An 18,458-nucleotide genomic window follows, 5' to 3' on the forward strand; every position below is an offset into this window, starting at 1 on the left:
GTAGTTAACACTTTGGGGCCAGCCAGGCACGAATTTCCAGTGACGTCGGCGGGGCTCACAGGCCAACAAGCGCCGCAACATCACCATCCGTAAGATGTAAGAATTACTCAGTTGCTTGTCCAAGGAAATCGCTTCAAGGTCCAAGGTTCAAATCGAGGTCAGAGTTACGGAGCACAGGTACAGGTAAAGGGTCGGATTCAGGTACGGGCTCGGGGCAACAAGCATCGCAGGTGATGCACGCGATTTGATGTGATCTAGTGTAACAGTAGGAATTGAGTTTTGATTCTTGAGGCTGACTGAGTATTAATATATGAACCCTGCCACCAGGCGTGCAACTCCTACTGTGTACTTAGGTACCTAGACTAGCACGTCCATGTACTGTATGACAACTGTAACCCGACTGGAGAAATCTATTTCTATGCCTCTTATACCCACTACCTTGCTTGTGATATTCTGTAGAATCTACTAACGTCAAAATGAAGGATGGTCACGTGATTCAATTCACGGAGGCTGATTGGGTGGAGCTGACCGACCGGACCAACCAGCGCGATTGAGTCTGGAGCTTCCACCTTCTGGTATTTGCTAGAGCTTGCTTCGCATTCCGCGTCACGCCCCGTACCGCCGCGCCAGCTCAAGTCAGACATGTCAGATTCAGAACCATCGGGTCGTCCTACGGATGCCTCCATATCGCGCGCGCTTCAAGGCGTCGTAAAGGCCCTCTTCGATGAGGGTAAAGTGGAGGAACTAACAGTCAAACGCGTCCGGACGCGCGCCGAGGCCGATTTGGGATTGTCCGCAGGATTCTTCAAGGACGACCAGAAGTGGAAGCAGAAAAGTCATGATATAATCCATGCAGCCGTGGTAAGCATCATTCTCCTCTTTCGCAGAAATTCTGCGAATTGACATAAATCAGAGTAAATTCGACGAGCAAAGTCCCGAACCAGCTCCTACCCCCAAGAAGGCCGCGAAACCCAAAGCCAAACCTGCGCCGGCGCCCAAAAAGTCCAAGCCATCCACCGAATCTCCGAGAGGTGTCAAGAGAAAGGCAGCAGCGCCTGTGAAGAAGGTTGTGAAGAAGAAAAAGACGGTGGTGTCAGACGACGAATCTGAAGAGGCGCTTTCAGAAGCTCCCTCGGATTCAGAGGACACCTCACCCAAGAAGTCAATTCGGCGCACAAAAGTTGTTGCAGAAGATTCAGAGGAGGAGGATGGTATACCCAAAAGTAAGGCGAAACCAGGAAAACAAGAGGAGAGCGATGAAGAACCCCCTGTAGCCAAGGAATCAAACGCCATACCTGACGATGTGTCCGAGAGTGAAATGTCGAGTCTTATAGACGAATCTCCCAAGAAGAAGAAGAGCAAGGCACCGGAGAAAAAGGCCGCCAAGGGATCCAAAGGAAAAGACTCCAAAGCTGCGAAACCACGAGCCAAAGCGGCAAAAGAGGAAGGTCCCGATGAGGCAGAGATAAAGAGGCTACAAAGCTGGCTCGTAAAATGTGGTATTCGCAAGGTATGGTCTAAGGAACTGTCGAAGTGCGATACCAGTCGAGAAAAGATCAAACATCTGAAAGCCATGCTGTCAGATGCTGGAATGGAAGGTAAATACTCCAACGAGAAGGCAGCCAAGATCAAAGAAGACCGAGAGTTCGCCAAGGATCTCGAAGATATCCAGATGGGCGAGCAGTCTTGGGGACAAGCAGCAGACTCTGGAACCGGGGGTCGGCCGCGGCGGCGAGCAGCTCAAGCGGCCAAACCCATCGTCATACAACGTCAAATCGACAGCGATGATGATGATGATGTTGAAGATGACCAGGACGAGAGTGAAGACGATAGCAGCGGTAATGATGCGGACAGTGGAAAAGATGATAGCGATGGATCTGGTGGGTCTGATTCTGATATCGGTGACGATTCTGACTAGCAATAATTCTGTATCCATCATACCCCGCATACCCATAGGAGATAATCTACCATAATACCCATTGCTTCTGCGAGCAGATTCATCAGTAAGATGTTTCGAGGTTCTCGCTTCCGCGGGCAAACATCTTGATCGTAATTCGTGCGCTCATTAACGTGATTCATCTCAGGTTCATCATCTCAGGTTCCACTGGGTCGGTGTGCCGCCATCGTGCAAAGTGAGCATGTCCGTATCTTCAGTCGAACTCTCGTACTTTGCTTGTGATTTCGACGGAGGCTTTCTCATGACAAAGCTATTGAACCGATTTTCTTGAAAGGTTGGACTTGTGCAAGCAGTATGAGAACCAAGGCCTCCAGCTTAGCACAGTGACTCTTCCACTTGCTACCTCAAGACCTTGTTAGAGCTCATACGCTGAGCAACAAGGCTATACACCGCAACCGATGTAATGAAAAGGACAAGATTGTAGAACTTCGAAATGGTCAATAACCCTCAATATCAAAACCTTCCACTACTTACGGCATTCCTCGAATAAGAGCTCTCCTCCGCGTCCGAACGAGCTTCTACGAAAAGACGTCTCAAATTTGGAAGATTAGACGGCTAGTAAGACTCAGTATCTCTATATCGAGTTTGGACAACTAAAATACTCACCATTTTCCTGACTTGGTGCGCATCTACGTTGGTTTTGATGAACGTGGTCGGAAGGTTATGTCTAGCTTCCATCTAAAACTAGCTGATGATTGATCTGAGCTCGGACGCTCCGCTCGCCATCTCGGACAAGGGTCAAGTCCAGGCTCCGCTAATTCCAACGTCGACAAACACTCCGTCCCCCACCAGCACGCTCCCCTAGGCTGCGCAGTCTACTGTCCTTCGAGATCTATCCGAGTGCCTACAGAAACGCTAGAAGCTCAAGGAATCCTTGCGCCGCCACCGACTGTCTCACGAAAGCGATTGTTGCCACGAACACGATTATTTGAGTGCATGAGGGGCCCGGCCACGGTCGTCGCCTCTACTATTGAAACGTAGAGATGGCGGTCAACAGAATTAGGGGTGCCTTTGCGGTGCCGAAGAAAGGAGAGACTTTTGAATTGAGAGCAGGCTTGGTGTAAGAAACCGCTGGCAGATGGATTTACAAGGCACAGTGAAACTAATCACTTATCTAGGTCTCAATATGCATACGAACGGTCAGCATGCTCGCCCGAAATACAAGGAATGCAGATACTGAGATTACAATAGAAAGGAAGCCATTCAAAAGACGATTATGTCTATGACCCTCGGAAAAGATGTATCGGCTCTTTTCCCCGACGTCCTCAAGAACATCGCAACCGGAGATCTTGATCAGAAGAAGCTCGTATACCTGTATCTTATGTGCGTTGCTCTGCTCACTAAGAAAAGGTAGCCTTGCTAACTTTGACATAGGAATTATGCCAAATCTCACCCGGACCTTTGCATTCTAGCGGTCAACACATTCGTACAGGACTCGGAGGACCCAAATCCTCTAATTCGTGCACTCGCTATACGGACCATGGGCTGCATCAGAGTGGATAAAATGGTAGATTACATGGAGGAACCATTACGGAAGACATTACGCGACGAATCTCCCTACGTTCGGAAAACCGCGGCGCTCTGCGTAGCGAAACTCTTCGATCTCAACCCTCAGATGTGTCTCGAAAACGGCTTCTTGGAGCAACTCCAGGAAATGATTGGAGATCCAAACCCAATGGTCGTCGCAAACTGCGTCACGGCGCTAGTGGAGATCAACGAGACGGCACCGGAGACGAAAGCTTTCAAGATCAACCCGACAACGCTGAAGAAAATGTTGATGGCGCTCAACGAATGCACAGAATGGGGGCGTGTCACCATTTTGACGACGTTGGCGGATTACAAGGCTGCGGATGTCAAAGAGGCAGAGCACATTTGCGAGAGAGTCTCTCCGCAATTCCAACACGTAAACCCTAGCGTCGTTTTGGCTGCCGTCAAAGTTGTGTTCCTCCACATGAGAAGTATCTCTCCGGAACTGGCCAAATCATACTCGAAGAAAATGGCACCACCTCTAGGTAATTACCCTGGACAATCTGTCATTTGTTCCAGCTAACGTATCCAGTTACGCTTGTATCATCTCAGCCGGAAGTTCAATACGTCGCTCTAAAGAACATCGACCTTCTTCTCCAGAAACAAGCCGATATCCTCAGTAAGGAGATGAGAGTATTCTTCTGCAAATACAACGACCCACCATACCTTAAACTCCAAAAACTCGAGATCATGGTCCGAATAGCCAACGACAAGAATGTCGATCAACTACTCGCCGAATTGAAGGAGTATGCTATGGAAGTCGACATGGATTTCGTTAGGCGCGCCGTCAAGGCAATCGGCCAGGTCGCCATCAAGATCGAGAGTGCCAGCGAGAAGTGTGTCAACACACTCCTTGATCTGATCAACACCAAGGTCAACTATGTGGTGCAGGAGGCCATAGTCGTCATCAAAGATATCTTCCGAAGGTACCCTGGATATGAGGGTATAATACCGACGCTCTGCCAGTGCATAGACGAGCTCGATGAGCCCAACGCTCGTTCTTCTCTGATTTGGATCGTTGGAGAGTATGCAGAGAAGATTGAGAATGCGGGAGAGATCCTTTCAGGTTTCGTGGATGCGTTTGCCGAAGAGTTCACTCAGGTAAGGTCATTAATACACCGTATCGAAATCTTACTAACTTTGCCCAGACACAACTGCAAATCCTGACCGCAGTGGTGAAATTATTCTTGAAGAAACCAGACCAGTCACAGGGCCTGGTTCAGAAGGTTTTGCAAGCAGCGACAGCGGAGAACGACAACCCCGATATTCGCGACCGAGCATACGTCTACTGGCGCTTGCTGTCAAGTGACCCTCAAGTTGCAAAGGTGAGCATTCTGTGCGAAATCTATAACAACATGCTGACGGCCTGCAGAATATCGTTCTTTCCGACAAGCCTCCGATCACATCTACTATTCATTCGCTGCCACCTGCTCTGCTAGAGCAATTACTCACGGAACTCTCGACACTCGCGTCTGTATACCACAAACCTCCGGAGGCGTTCCTTGGACAAGGGCGATTTGGCGCGGAGGCTATGCAAAAAGCCGCTATCGAGTATGTCTTTCTCAATTCCATCGCTGTGTGCATGACTAACTATTATAAAGGGAACAAGAAGAGAACGCCCGCGAAAACCCTATTGCCGCAGCTGCCGCCGCTCTTGCCAGCGGACAGGCTCCCCAGCAGTCGAATGTGGAGAATCTGTTGGACATCGATTTCGACGGCGCCGCTCCCGCATCGTTACAGAAACAACCATCCACAGGCCAGTCCGGGTTGGAGGGCCTCGCCGGTACACCACAGCGCGTTGAATCTCCGGCTACTACTGCTCAAGCACAATCTAACATGGATGATCTGATGGGATTGTTTGGTGACGGAGGCAACAGCGGCGGTGGGGCGCCAGCTGCCCAAATGTCCAACGATGATATTCTCGGTGGGTTTGCAGGTCTCAACGTCGGAGGCGCAAGCCAACCGCCTCCTGCAAGCCAACAACTCAGTGGGCAAAAGGCTCAAAAGAGTAATCAGGATCTTCTTGATCTGTTTTGAGAACTCTCGTAGAGTCGGTGTTAGTTTTATTAGCAGGCGATAGATAGACGGCATTGGTCGACGATGATGAATGCGAAGCAAACATACGCTTTGCAACACATCCTCTAAAGTGATATAAATGGAGATATAACTTTACGAATAGCCAAATCTATAGTGTAAATTTGGAAGCATTTTCACAATGCGATATCTACTCTCCCACTCAACCTTTTGATCGTATCCGAGCTATGTCGCCTGATCACGTGGTTCAGAATAAACGCCACATCATCAGGGATCTAAGCGAGGCTTGGCATGATGCAACGAGGCATGTTTGTGTGTGGTGCACCTTGAACGAGATTCTGGTCTGCTGCCTTGCCCATACAAACTTGTTTTCTTTTGAGACGCTGCGCGCACTGCGCTCCAACATCTGAAAACCCCTCCCGGACAGCTGTTTGTCCCGAGTACAAACCTGTGCCGCATTCCCGCAACATGTTTATGCTTCGCAACTGTATTGTTTTGCCCCTCCCCCGCTCCGCCATAAGCATCTCTAACACCCTTGTCTAGTCAGTAAATTCGTCTTCGGAGACAGCTCAAAGGAATCTCTCGTCGAAATCTCGCAAGGCCAGCTCTACCTCGTCCGTCCTCGATCGGTCAAAGGCTACTCTGAACTTATCTTCAAGGACGCCGCTGCCACCATCCGTCGCACCGGGCAGGAGTTCCAATACCAGCTTGTTGTCCAGCGAGCCTACGAGGAAGGCGAGGAGGACCTACTCGCGGAAGAAGGTGCAGAGGACGCCGACATCGACGCTCTTGGTGGGGAGAAGGACGAGAAAACATTCCTGCTCGACGAGGAGATTGGATTCCGCACCGACGTCCGACAGACCGGCGAGAAGATCTTCGCGTGGCGCGACCTCAGCGGTGACGTAGGCGATCTTTGGGAATTTGTCTGTGACGCTTCGATCAAGCCAGAGACTGCTATCTTGTTCTCGAGAGTCGCTCTGCAGTGTCAATACGAGAGGAAGTTCCGCAGGAGCCACGAACACGCAACCGAGGAAGACTTGGAGGCTTTGGCCTACTTCGAAGAACCTATCCCAGACGCAAGTCCTATCGACAGCCCGATAAGCAAACAGCCCGAAGCTGCTCCTGTCGCCGAACAATTATTTCCCAACACAGCCAAGGAAAATATGGCAAAGAAGGCTGCTGGCAAGGGACCAGTTCCCCAGGCTGAAGATCCCACTACGGCCCCTCCTTCGGCTGCCCAGCCCCAGGCTTTGGGTACGCTGGCTGAAACGAGTGCTGAGCTCCATCTCTTCGACTTCCCGTCTGGTACCTTTATCCTACAAGACGCCAACGTTAAGGCTACGGTCACGGAGATCGGCAACTGGGAGTACTGGCTGCACATCGTAGGCGAAGACCGAGAATGGCTGGGTCAGCCTATCGTTGAGGACATCAATCCTGTTTTCAACTATGAATTCAAGTCCTTCATCTTCAATCACTATCTGGACGATGGTTCGGCCTATTCATGGCTCCTTCGTTTCAAGGAACAGGAAGAGCTCGAGGGATTCCAGAATGGAGTCATGCAGGCACTTTGGGAACATCTCAACCAGGTGAAATGGGGAAAGGCAAAGGACACCGATCGTGAATATGTACTTGAAGCTTTCCAGGATCTGACCATGGAAGATGCGCCCGACTATGAGGAAGAGGAAGAGGAGGAGGAGGAGGAGGAAGAATCTGAAGAAGAAGAGTCAGAGGATAACCGCAGCGAGCATTACGACGAAGATGAGTCCGATGACGACACTGAAGGTCAAGAGAAGGATGGTGGTGTCAACTCACAGCTTGCTGTCGGTTACAAGCACGACAGGTCATTTGTCGTTCGTGGAAATAAGATTGGAGTGTTCAAACATACCGCAGACAACCAGCTGCAATTCTCGACCACCATTTCCAACGTCAAGACACCAAAAGGCAAGGCTTTCAACCCCAACAAGGTTATGTTGCACGCCGAGGATCAAAATCTCATCATGCAGCATGCGGATGATCCTAACAATTTATACCGCATGGACCTTGAGACTGGTAAGGTGGTGGATGAGTGGAAGGTCCACGATGATATTCCAGTGAAGATTTTTGCTCCAGAGAACGTAAGTACTACTCTTTCCTCTAGAGTAGGGAGACATAACGCTGACTTGAACATAGAAATATGCCCAAATGACGGGCGAGCAAACCTTCTTGGGTCTTTCTGGCAACGCTCTCTACCGTATCGATCCTCGTGTATCTGGCAACAAATTAGTCGACGATCAGCTCAAGCAATATGTCACCAAGAACGCTTTCTCTGCTGCAGCTACAACCCAAAAAGGTCACATTGCCGTCTCCTCAGAAAAGGGAGATATTCGTCTCTTTGACCGCTTGGGAATCAACGCAAAGACACTCATCCCAGCCTTGGGTGATCCTATCATTGGAATGGATGTTTCGGCGGATGGCAGATGGGTGTTGGCTACGACACGTACATACCTCCTCCTCATCGATGCTTTGCAGAAGGGTGGAAAGAACGATGGCAGGCTAGGATTCGAGAAAGCATTCGCAAAGGACGACAAGCCAGTACCTCGTCGCCTTGCCCTGACGCCTAGCCACGTTGCGCAATTCCAGCACGAGACCAAAGCTCCGATATCGTTCACTCCAGCCAAGTTCAACACCGGTATAGATGACACGGAGACGACGATCATCACCGCGACGGGTCCGTTCATCGTTACTTGGAGCATGAAGAAGCTCTTGGCCAACCGAAAGGATCCCTACAGCATCAAGCGCTACGCCGAAGAAGTCAAATCCGACAACTTCAAATTCGGATCGGACAAGAACCTCATCGTCGCACTACCCAACGAGGTCGAAATGGTCGCCAAGCGAGCTCTCCAGAGGCCTACCCGCGAAAGCATCGCCACCCCATCAAGAGTGGGCGCAGGTCGTCGAAGCACTGTCCGTGGAAGCTATCTTGGAAGGAACGACATTGTCAACAGTCCTTACTGAAACAGTCGGGTCGATTTCCTTAGGGCGTAACTTGACCCGCTCTCTTCTTTCTCCTTCTTCCCCCACGCTGCAATTTTGGGCGATTTGTTTGGAATGGCAGGTTATTATGGTTGGAGCGGGCGGGGAGGCAGGCAGGGACACGTCCATCAAAGGTTCTCCGACAAGTCGATTGAACTTGGGAGCCTCCACTTCCAATTCGATCAAGTGGATCGTGAATCAATGCCGCCGGTGTACAGATATGATTCCTTTCTTTTTTGTTTTTTCTTCTCCCTCTTCCCTTTCACTTTTTGATTCCCCCAGAACGTAAACCCTGATCCTATTTCCCATAATATTAGATACAGAAACATAGTAACCGACTCTGTCGTGAATGTCCCCATGATGTCTCTTTGTTAAGTGTTGCTGTGATGTCTCTCGTGCTGCTTGATGCACGTTCTATATTCTTAAAGCCGACGAAACCTTACTGTCGTCTGTGAACTCGAAGTACGAGCAGACAACACCGACAAGATACCAAGCCCCAACCAACGTTTGGCACACATAGGCTCACCCCATGCAAAATGTAACAAAACAGCCAGTCCAGTCGGTCGTTTTCCACGAACCCGTCATTCTCCATCACCACAGTCGTTTCCCCGTCATTGGATTTCTCGCGGCGGATTTTGAAACGAAATCTTTTGTGCCTACGGGTATGTATATATGTCTTTATGCAGCCTGCTCACCGAATTATTTTGTTACGAGTACTGAAAAATGGATTAGAGTATGTGTGTAGGATTATGGCAAGGCTTTGAGGATGGGAGGCTGGTTTTTTGGGGTTGGTTGTGTGTGGATATAGGTGGTAAGTGTGGTAGATGTGGGAGGTGTAGCTTGTAGGGATAGAGGTGTGTAGATGTATGTTGTATGTAGGTTATATGTGAGTTCAATATGTGTATAGATGTAAGTATCGGTGTATGTATGCACGCATGGATATAGATGTAGGTGTAGCTGTCAGTACAGAGTATGTATGTGTTCATTAGAGAAACAGCATGTGCAAATTACAGAACCGCAATTAGACACAGAGACAAAGGTAATTGATTTGAAAGGGCCGTTTCTTTAGGATGTGCCCACGCGAAAGCATTTGTGTCTTCCAGACCACGTAAGTCTAAGGTAGGAAGCTGGACGATCGGTTTTGGAAAGAATGACAAGGAAGAGATAACATGCCCAATACTGAACAAAGCAATCAGATGTATGAAAGATGAATTTGGCATCTGCTGGAACTTCCCGCCGCGTAAGCAAGTCACTGTGTACGTACGTACGGGAATTCTCGGTTGACGGATACAATCTATATGCACACATACGCGGAAGCGAATCGGATTAGTTGAGCACGGAGAGATTCGTATTGTATTGACACAATGTACCCATGGAGTCTTTGATCGCCGAACTGGTGCCACATAGAATCTCGATGTGGAAACAAGGTCTCATAGCATGGGTGCGGAATTGGGTAGGTTTTATGGCGGGCGTTTCTCCGCGCATTTACTCAATATATGCATTTGTGTGTCTTGGGATTAAGTTATGAGGGGCGCAGGTCTTTTCTTTCTTTTGTTGCTAGCTGGCGAGGTTTTGATTGATGGATTGCTACGCCGAATTCCTCTTTCAGTGTGTGCTCGTCGCTTGGTCCCAAGACTGAATGAGTCTTGAAACTGCCCATTCATGCATGCATGGATGGGACGATGATAGCGGGAGCGGGAAACGGAGCAATTGTTTGTGATTGAACGGTGAGGCCTGAGAAACCGACCGCACCATATCAACAAAGGACAACCACCAGGCAGAGAAAGGAAATTCGGAGCCGGTGGAAGGGAAGGGGTAGGGCAGGATAGAAAGAAGAAGTTGACCGCCCATTCGACAGAAAAGGACGTCAAAGCCACATGCCTGCAGCCTCTGCCGCTGACCTACTTGATTCGGGGCTGTTGTTTAGTGTGCGGATTGGTAAAGAAGCGAATGGGAACGGGACAGGCGAAAGGGTAAAGTGGGAAGGGAAGGGCAAAAGTATGGTAGCCAACGTAGATCAACCGGACGCCCTCCATCATGATCCTTGAAGGATCGCCTTAAGAAAGGGGATAGTTTCGATATGGGCGTGATAGAACAAAAGCACCAGCGACTCGTGAGCGTGCATTTTCGGAACTACTGCGGTGTCTCCTTTAGCAATCAAATGCATCAATTCTATTGTGATTTATTATTATTGTTATCCCACTTTTCCCTTTGGGCGGGATTTTTCTTTTTCAGGCGTTCTAACAGCGCAGATGTGACTAGTGGTTTCAAGGGGCGCGCGGGAGAAAGCTATGACGGAAGAAACGTTCGACAGCGACCGGGAATTGTCTGTTTCGATTTCTTCGAAGCGAGAACGTCTGTGGGTCCCATCGGCTGGGGCTTGAAGTTGGATGTTGATTTTCCACTTTTACCAAACGGGGCATCGAGGAAGAATGGTGGAACTCCTCTCCTGCGATTTAACGGGCTGCGGTCAGCAATGCCGCTGCCTATGAATGAACATGCTCAAGCTCGAGGTTTACCGCTCTTTCGGTTCTTCTACGTGGAAATTGGCAATCGATCGAGCGTTTGTAATGTGTAGGGCTTGCCTACATCTTGTTATGACGATAAGCCGACCCATCGAGTAGACAGGAGAGAGGGGAAACGAGAAAAGTCATCTGGCTTCTTGCATACTTCCATACCTCCTTGCATGCGACGGGAGGAGCCTCCGCGCCGAGAGGGACTGGTTTGGAAATGTACAACTCATCCGCTCGTTAGGGCAATCCGCCGCTGAGGCTTGTTGTGATATAGCCAGCAAGAGGTCATTTTCTGAGGTTGCTTTTTCTCTCCCAGAATCTCGGGACGTTTCTCTTGCTCTTGACGAGACGGCTGCTCAGTCAGCCTTGTGACTGGTCAAACGTGCAGGAGATTTATCCCAATCCTGATGGAGACAGGCGGTGCGCCGGTTGCAACCTGGCACAGGCATGGGACTTGCATGTGCGGCGACCATTCGATGGACCACACAATGAGTGCAGCACACCTTTTGTTTTGGCTCGCTTCCCTTTTTGTTTGGAAGAGCACCACGCTGTCCGTGGGATTGAGCGATAAGCTGATGAGATATCGTAAACATGATGAGTGCTTGCTACATTGTAGGCGGCCGGGACGTACAATGAAAACACAGCACATGGAATTACTGACTGTACTTGGATGCTTTGGGCGTCCACTCATAACAGAGGCTTCTTAAGGCACGGCCTGCCTCGGCGCATCGCCTCTGGAGAAAGCTAATCGAGCATGCCAACCACCGTAATGATTAAACCGTACAAGGCGTCTGTGTGTTTGTCTGTGCTGTGGACTCACCGCCCACTCGTAATAGAAGGGATCCAGAAGGCTAGGGATGGCTTTGACCTTTTGAACAGAGCAGGTCTACCGTCGCAGCACGACACATCTGAATCGCGCTTGGCTCTCCTCCGTAGCCATTACAGTACCTTTGAGCCACGCCATTGACGCGGTTCAGGTCGACGTGCGTCATTGCTATTGAGCTCGAGCACCGCAACAGAGCCGACAGTGCGGATCCTCATCCATCAAAGAATGTCGATCAGATTCGGAGGTGCGCGAGGTTTTAAAACTCAGCGTGCTGTACGGAGAACAGCACAAATATTGGACTTTTAAAGACATTGTCGGGCCGGCTTGCTAGATATCAAAGAATGTAATTGACAGTTGCATCGGGCATTAGCTTTGGAGTAGAAGAAAAAAAAGGAGTAATGCTATTTGGGTAGTTAGTAAGTTACTCGAACGATAGTTACCGTGTATTAGTAGGGGATCGTAGGCAAATACGAGTATTGTAATCCAACGCGACCCCTGTAAAAGGTTGGAATGGTTATGGTTGGCTCGTATATAGGTAGAAATGATGATAATAATGGGTAGGATGATGGAGGATGCAGGATGGAGGATGGAGGATGGACGGGGAGGGATGGAGAGGGCCGGGAGTGAGGGCCCGGCAGAGTGGATCACCATTACAATGTTAAACTTGACAACAACGTGCTTCAGCCGATCTCCTAGCCTCCCCTGTCACTTTGTCTCTTCGTCTGCCCGCACCCAAGAGGAATTTAACAAGTGACATTGGAGCAGTCCTACAGTAGTTACCTACAAGGAAGGTATTATTACCAGTAGTGCTGGCTTGTAAATGAAGTACCAACTACCGTCTTGTCCTCTTCCGGCCGCATATCCGGCGCCCTAACACCACACATTCTGCCACCTCTGCTGCTCTCTCAAAGCCTTAACCTTGCTTTCTCCCCCCCACATTGCCCCTTCGCCGTTCGAATCTGCCAGTACGACCTTCTGGCACGTGGAGTCATGCCCTAGGTGCCCCATATCCTGGCCGGCGTCCTGTCTGATGGGGAAGAGGTAAGTTGTGTGCTCATTACATACTACTACTGGCGCCCGAAGGCTTGTGCTGGCTGCTTGACTGGCAGTATCCCAATCAGCCAAACATCGAGATAAAACTATATACCCACCATGTTTCCCCCTCTTGATCGTTGCTCTGCCCTCACTCTTCCTCCACAAGCAATCAATCATTTTGGTGGTAGACACACGGCCTATCACTCATCCCTGATCATCTCCCTCCTCTTCGTGACCTAGAGATTGCCATTCTTTCGTTCTCTATTCTCCTCACTATCCTTCTCTCCAACGCTGTACCCAATGATTCTAGACTAAACATTCGTCATGGCTATACATTCTGACTCGAAGAAAGCCTCCACCTCCCCTGGATCTGCAAACGTTAATTCCTTGCACCCATTTCCAACAAATACATCTGCAAAGGGGATAGATGGTAGAAACGTTCCAGGCCACGCAGATACAATGGCAACAATCGAAAATGACGACGATCGTCTCCTCGAGCGCATCGGGTATACCCCCGTAAGAATGCACGATTTAGCAGGCGATGGTGTGAACAAGAACATTGACACTGGCAGGTTCTCCAACGGCATTTCTCACGATGGTCTACGGTCTCCTATGCTATCTCTATTCTCGGTGTCCTCGGATCTGTTCCAGCAACCTTCGGTAGCCCTATGAGTTCTGGTGGACCTGCTACCGCTGTATGGGCATGGTTCTTTGGCAGTATCATGGCATATTGCATAGCAAGTTCCGGTGAGTCAAGCCCAAGAGTCTACAGGATATCAATGCTTACAATCTCTCAGTCGCGGAACTCGTTTCGGCGTATCCGACAGCTGGTGGTATGTACTATGTGACGAAACACGTAGTGCCCAAAGATCACGTTGCCCCGTGGGCATGGATCATCGGGTGGTGTAATTTCCTCGGCCAGGCAGGAGGCGTTGCCAGCCTTGCATATACCATCTCTCAGATGATTCTCGCAACAGCAGTCATGCATTCATCTCTTGCAGATGGAAATCCTACATTTACGCCGTAAGATATCAGGCCTACCCTTGAGGCACACGCAAGGCGCTCATTATATTGGCAGAACATCGGTCCAGACTGTCCTTCTCGCGATCCTTGTACTATGTCTATTTGGTGCGATTTGTTCGTTCCCTACGGAGTGGCTACACAAGATTATCTTCTGGTTCGCTCCTATCAACAGTAAGTGGAACACACCCCGGTACGTCTTTGATCAAGTGCTTACACTCATGTAGTCATTGCATCGATATGCATCTGCATAGCCCTACTTATATTAACGCCAGAGAAGCAGAGTGCCAAATGGGTATTCTCAGAAGTGGTAGACGGCTCGGGTTGGGGAAGCAAGGGATTTTCTTTCCTGCTTGGGTATGCAGCCTCAATTTCAACATCATAAGCTGTGCAGCTAACATAAGCAGGTTCTTATCCGTTGCATGGACGATGACGGATTACGATGGTACCACGCAGTAAGATAAACAACCCCGCGATTTCGCGTACTAGCCAATCTAACCACACCGTTACACAGCATGTCAGAGGAGACCCACGATGCTGCCATTCGAGGACCCGTCGCCATTCGTGCAGCCATTCTCGTTTCTGGAATAGTGGGCTGGATGTTGACCGTCACTTTCTGCTTCTGCATGTCAGACTACGAGGCGATCATGTCTAGCCCTACGGGGCTGCCGGCAGCCCAGATCTTCTTCAACGCTGGAGGAAGGACGGGAGGGACCATCATGTGGTTCTTCGTCATATTGGTGCAGTTTTTCACCGGTTGCTCGGCCATGCTGGCAAATGCCAGAATGGCATGGGCGTTTTCGCGTGATGCTGCTCTGCCATTCTCGAGGTTCGTTGCGATCGGTCAAGCAAGACTTTAGCCTTCTCGTGTATTCTGACATGTGCATAGTTTCTGGACAAAGGTCAATTCCATCACCAACACACCGGTCAACGCCGTCTGGCTCGTTGTGGCCTTCTGCTGCTGCCTTGACCTCATCGGCATCGGTAGCACGCAGACGATTGTGGCGATTTTCAGCATTACCGCGCCAGCACTCGATATCAGTTACATTGCAGTTATCATAGCACACAGATGGTACGAAGGCAAGGTGCAATTCCACCCTGGCCCGTACACCTTGGGCCGCTGGAGCAAGCCAGTCAATGCGGTTGCAGTCACATGGGTCTGCTTCATCAGCGTGGTCCTCTTCTTCCCTCCTATCAAGCCGGTCACAGCGACGAACATGAACTATGCCATCTGCGTGGCTGCTTTCATTGGCTTGTTCAGTATGATCTGGTGGTACGCTGGCGCTAGAAAGTACGTCGTGACTCCCTCCCCTTGGCCCTCCAATTTTTTCATGCCTTCTCAATGGTCACTAACTATTCTCTTCTATCAGAACCTACACTGGCCCACGTACCAATGATACCATCGACATGCTACCTCCAGAAGACCCAGAAGCTATCCTTAGCGACTACGACATCCCTTAGACAAAAACACCCAACCAACCACTCATAGATCGGATAAACATCTGCACACGCATCATCATCATCATCATCATCATCATTATCATCACCAGCATGAGAACGAGACATTCCGCGGGGCGGAAGACATTTATAATGACTTCAACATCTAACGACCATTTCTTCATAATCTTTCTTTTCCAGCGGGCGCACAATTCGGAACTTCCCATTTCTTCAATCCCAATTCCTATCGTTTCCCCACCCTTTCAACCCTTGGAACATCTTTTTCAACATGGACGTTCACAGCCATCAATCCATACCCTTTCAAACCCGTCCAAGCGTTCAAGCATTGCACCAAGCATAATTATCATCATCCAGCCGTCGTCGTCGTCGTCGTCGCAAGAAGTCCTCTGTTTCTACTATAGATCCCTTTATTCCCAGCGTTTAGAAGGAGAGCGAGAGAGAAAGATACCCCCAACAGCAACCAAGCAAACGCACACGCACACGCAATACGTAGACTACTTCCAATTCATTTTTGAGATTCTTCTGTTCCTTGATCAATTAGCCAAGCCAATCATACTTTATGCATCTTGTGACTTTGAAAAATTGTGATTGCATGTGTCAGGCATGCCTGACGTTCACCTAGTTTTCTATGTCTACAGCTTGAGCACACATGTCTGACGCGAACACGTATCCATTTCTTCGTCATTCTCGATATACAAGCGAGCAAGGGGTGCGGGCTCGTACTATACATAGGTGTAGGGTTTATTCCTCAGATCTAAAAATTAGGGCAAAATATGCAGAGTTGGTAAGATGAGGACGGGGGGATATGACCCATCTCACTTATCAACACACGCAACTCACTTAGCATCCAACTCACTTAGCATCCAACTCACTTAGCATCCATTTCGAGGCGAACAATTGAAGTAGAACTCTGATGAAATTCTTGAGTAACTATATTAAAAAGGTCTTAACTACCCTAAAGTCGAAAACCTGAAAGTCCGAAAGACCCATGCGTAAAGAAAAGTGAAAGTAAATGAAGAGTAATACTATATCCAGACTGAAAGGTTTGCAAGAGAAAACAACTGCAATAACAATGATACAAAAGAAATAGTGTGGTGTATAAGTAGGAGATTCGTTAGTTTGTTTTTGCAATGCTCCAAAAGGCAGAATGAGAGGGAGATAACGCCAGTGCGCGAGGTATATGCCGCCAAAAAGGATAAAAACCCAAACACAAAACAATAGGTCCTGATATCCAAGGACTATCCGATTTTTAGTCCGCGCTATGCGATTGTCAACTCCTTTTAAATGACATTACTCCCGCTGGTATCCATGATCGAACTTGGTGGTGCAAGGCTCAATGCGCTTCTCTGCGCTGAGGTCATGCTCATTGCTCCACTCATCACTCTGACAACTTTTCGGTCTTTCGCCTTGGCGATCAACACTTGGGCAGGACAGACCACGATCTCGTCGCTGCCCTCTCCGAAGTCATCTCCCTTCTTGACGACTAGTGGGAAGAGCACAATCTTGACTATTGCGTTCCTTGCTTGCAATTCGTCGTTTGAAGTTGTTTCGCCTGAGCGCTCATTCATGAGCTGGGCGTTGAAAGTTACTTTGGCAACGAGGTCGCCGTTGGTGTCATATTCGGGTTGCAGTGGAGGAAGCATGATGTACTCTGCGCGCTGCGTACGCATCTCAATGGAAAGTTCCACGGCAAGGCGCATGACGTTGCGCAAGGATTCTTGGATTTGCCGCTGGAGGTGCGAGGGTGGGGGGAGAAGAGTTGCAAGAGTACTGTAGACTTCATGAACAACGGCCTCGGTGTCCTGAGAGCGCTGTTGAATGAAAGCTTGACGTTTGGATAGAAGTGTGAGGGTAATTGCGCGCCACTGTGCTACTGCACGCGTTGGGCCTGAATCATGAGTTAGTATAGGAAGTCCAACCAGTGTCAAGCTGTCACACTTACCAACTTCTGTCAATGTTTTCTCGAGAGATTTAAGTTTTTGTCGCTGTTCTCTGTCCATACCGAACAGGTATCGTGTGAAGACATATTCCCAGATCATTGTCATCACGACCGACATGAAGACGTCTCGTCGCCTCACGCGGTCCGCTAGAAGTATGTCAACATCTGAGCCATCAAGAATAGCATTGTCCAGACGGGTATCGATCTTCTGTCGTGTGGCAGAGTCTAGTCGTTGATCCGCCGCAATGTCGGTTGACAATCGGCATCCTCGTGTGTCGGAAAATTTAGAGAATCGCAGCACCCACTGCTGCACATGTTGGCAGAGTTGTTGGCAGGCACTGTCGAAGTAGTCCTCATCTCTCACGGTGAGGAAGCTTTCGTCTTTCTTCTTTGTCGCCAGTAATTGTTTCTGCAACGTTTGGATTTGTTCTTTTGCACTCGCCAACTCTTTGTTGAGACGTTCGATTTCTGCATTGCGATCATCGAGAGCCAGTGAGATTTCATGTCGTAACGCTGATTCCATGCCACTTGTGAGTTGAGTGTGCTGGGTACGCAGCTCTTCGAGCTCCCGCGTAGATTGTTGCCATTTGTCGTGTACTTGCTGGCCTTCAGCTTGAAGCTGTGCATATCGCTCATTTGTGTCGCTCGTCAAATTCTGGTTGGCTTCGTTAAGAGATTTGTTGAATTCAGAGAGGCGGGCAAGCTCTTGTTGCACGGTTTGAAGCGAGTCACGCAGCTGTCCAATTTCCATATCTTTCTGTTGAATCTCTCGATCACGTGCTGAGACAGCCTCGGAGATGACTTGCTCCTCGACTTGGCGTTGCAGCTGTGCCTGCTGGATGCTGGCTTCAGCTTGGAGCTTTGCCTCTTCCAGTGCGCGATTCTGCTCCTCGAGAGATTCCAATTGGGACTGCAGATCTATAATCTGCATACTTTGTCGCTTGCGCACACTGGGTGGACGCGTTGGCGACATGGGCGAACCCTGTGCCTCGCCCCATGCCTCCTGCAGAGTTTGTTAGATCATAGCACGATGGCTGGCAGCGACAACGAGAGAACTTACATAGACGTCGGGCATTTCGGCGCGGCCCTTGCCCTTTTCCCTTACAGGGTCGTACGTAGATGAGCTTGCGATGCTCG

At 49.4% G+C, this 18,458-nt stretch overlaps 5 protein-coding genes across 5 annotated transcripts; 4 read left to right on the forward strand and 1 right to left on the reverse strand.

Moving 5' to 3' along the window:
• Nucleotides 1-508: 508 nt before the first annotated feature.
• On the forward strand, nucleotides 509-2,038 carry BU24DRAFT_425945 (uncharacterized protein). Its single transcript, XM_033528858.1, has 2 exons — nucleotides 509-861; nucleotides 914-2,038. The coding sequence occupies exons 1-2, from the start codon at nucleotides 643-645 to the stop codon at nucleotides 1,916-1,918; spliced, it is 1,224 nt and encodes a 407-aa protein (XP_033380449.1). The 5' UTR covers nucleotides 509-642; the 3' UTR covers nucleotides 1,919-2,038.
• A 647-nt stretch (nucleotides 2,039-2,685) lies between these two features.
• On the forward strand, nucleotides 2,686-5,688 carry BU24DRAFT_425946 (Adaptor protein complex beta subunit). Its single transcript, XM_033528859.1, has 8 exons — nucleotides 2,686-3,017; nucleotides 3,076-3,096; nucleotides 3,149-3,280; nucleotides 3,332-3,969; nucleotides 4,017-4,585; nucleotides 4,633-4,809; nucleotides 4,857-5,035; nucleotides 5,086-5,688. Exons 1-8 carry the CDS (start codon nucleotides 2,941-2,943, stop codon nucleotides 5,519-5,521), a joined length of 2,229 nt encoding a protein of 742 aa, XP_033380450.1. The 5' UTR covers nucleotides 2,686-2,940; the 3' UTR covers nucleotides 5,522-5,688.
• A 177-nt stretch (nucleotides 5,689-5,865) lies between these two features.
• Nucleotides 5,866-8,887, forward strand: BU24DRAFT_375579 (VID27-domain-containing protein). Its single transcript, XM_033524598.1, has 3 exons — nucleotides 5,866-6,005; nucleotides 6,062-7,632; nucleotides 7,688-8,887. The coding sequence occupies exons 1-3, from the start codon at nucleotides 5,987-5,989 to the stop codon at nucleotides 8,510-8,512; spliced, it is 2,415 nt and encodes an 804-aa protein (XP_033380451.1). The 5' UTR covers nucleotides 5,866-5,986; the 3' UTR covers nucleotides 8,513-8,887.
• Nucleotides 8,888-13,228: 4,341 nt separating this feature from the next.
• Nucleotides 13,229-15,385, forward strand: BU24DRAFT_435534 (amino acid permease 2; the record flags this gene model as incomplete). The annotated part of the gene is made up of 9 exons (XM_033530101.1): nucleotides 13,229-13,420; nucleotides 13,477-13,651; nucleotides 13,702-13,927; nucleotides 13,983-14,098; nucleotides 14,152-14,281; nucleotides 14,332-14,379; nucleotides 14,439-14,753; nucleotides 14,814-15,215; nucleotides 15,295-15,385. The coding sequence occupies 9 exons, from the start codon at nucleotides 13,229-13,231 to the stop codon at nucleotides 15,383-15,385; spliced, it is 1,695 nt and encodes a 564-aa protein (XP_033380452.1).
• Nucleotides 15,386-16,662: 1,277 nt separating this feature from the next.
• Nucleotides 16,663-18,252, reverse strand: BU24DRAFT_353436 (uncharacterized protein; the record flags this gene model as incomplete). The annotated part of the gene is made up of 2 exons (XM_033523778.1): nucleotides 16,663-17,270; nucleotides 17,325-18,252. 2 exons carry the CDS (start codon nucleotides 18,250-18,252, stop codon nucleotides 16,663-16,665), a joined length of 1,536 nt encoding a protein of 511 aa, XP_033380453.1.
• Between the last annotated feature and the right edge of the window lie 206 nt (nucleotides 18,253-18,458).

The sequence above is a fragment of the Aaosphaeria arxii genome (genome assembly GCF_010015735.1).
Source record: "Aaosphaeria arxii CBS 175.79 unplaced genomic scaffold BU24scaffold_8, whole genome shotgun sequence".
Taxonomy (NCBI): Eukaryota; Fungi; Ascomycota; class Dothideomycetes; order Pleosporales; genus Aaosphaeria; species Aaosphaeria arxii.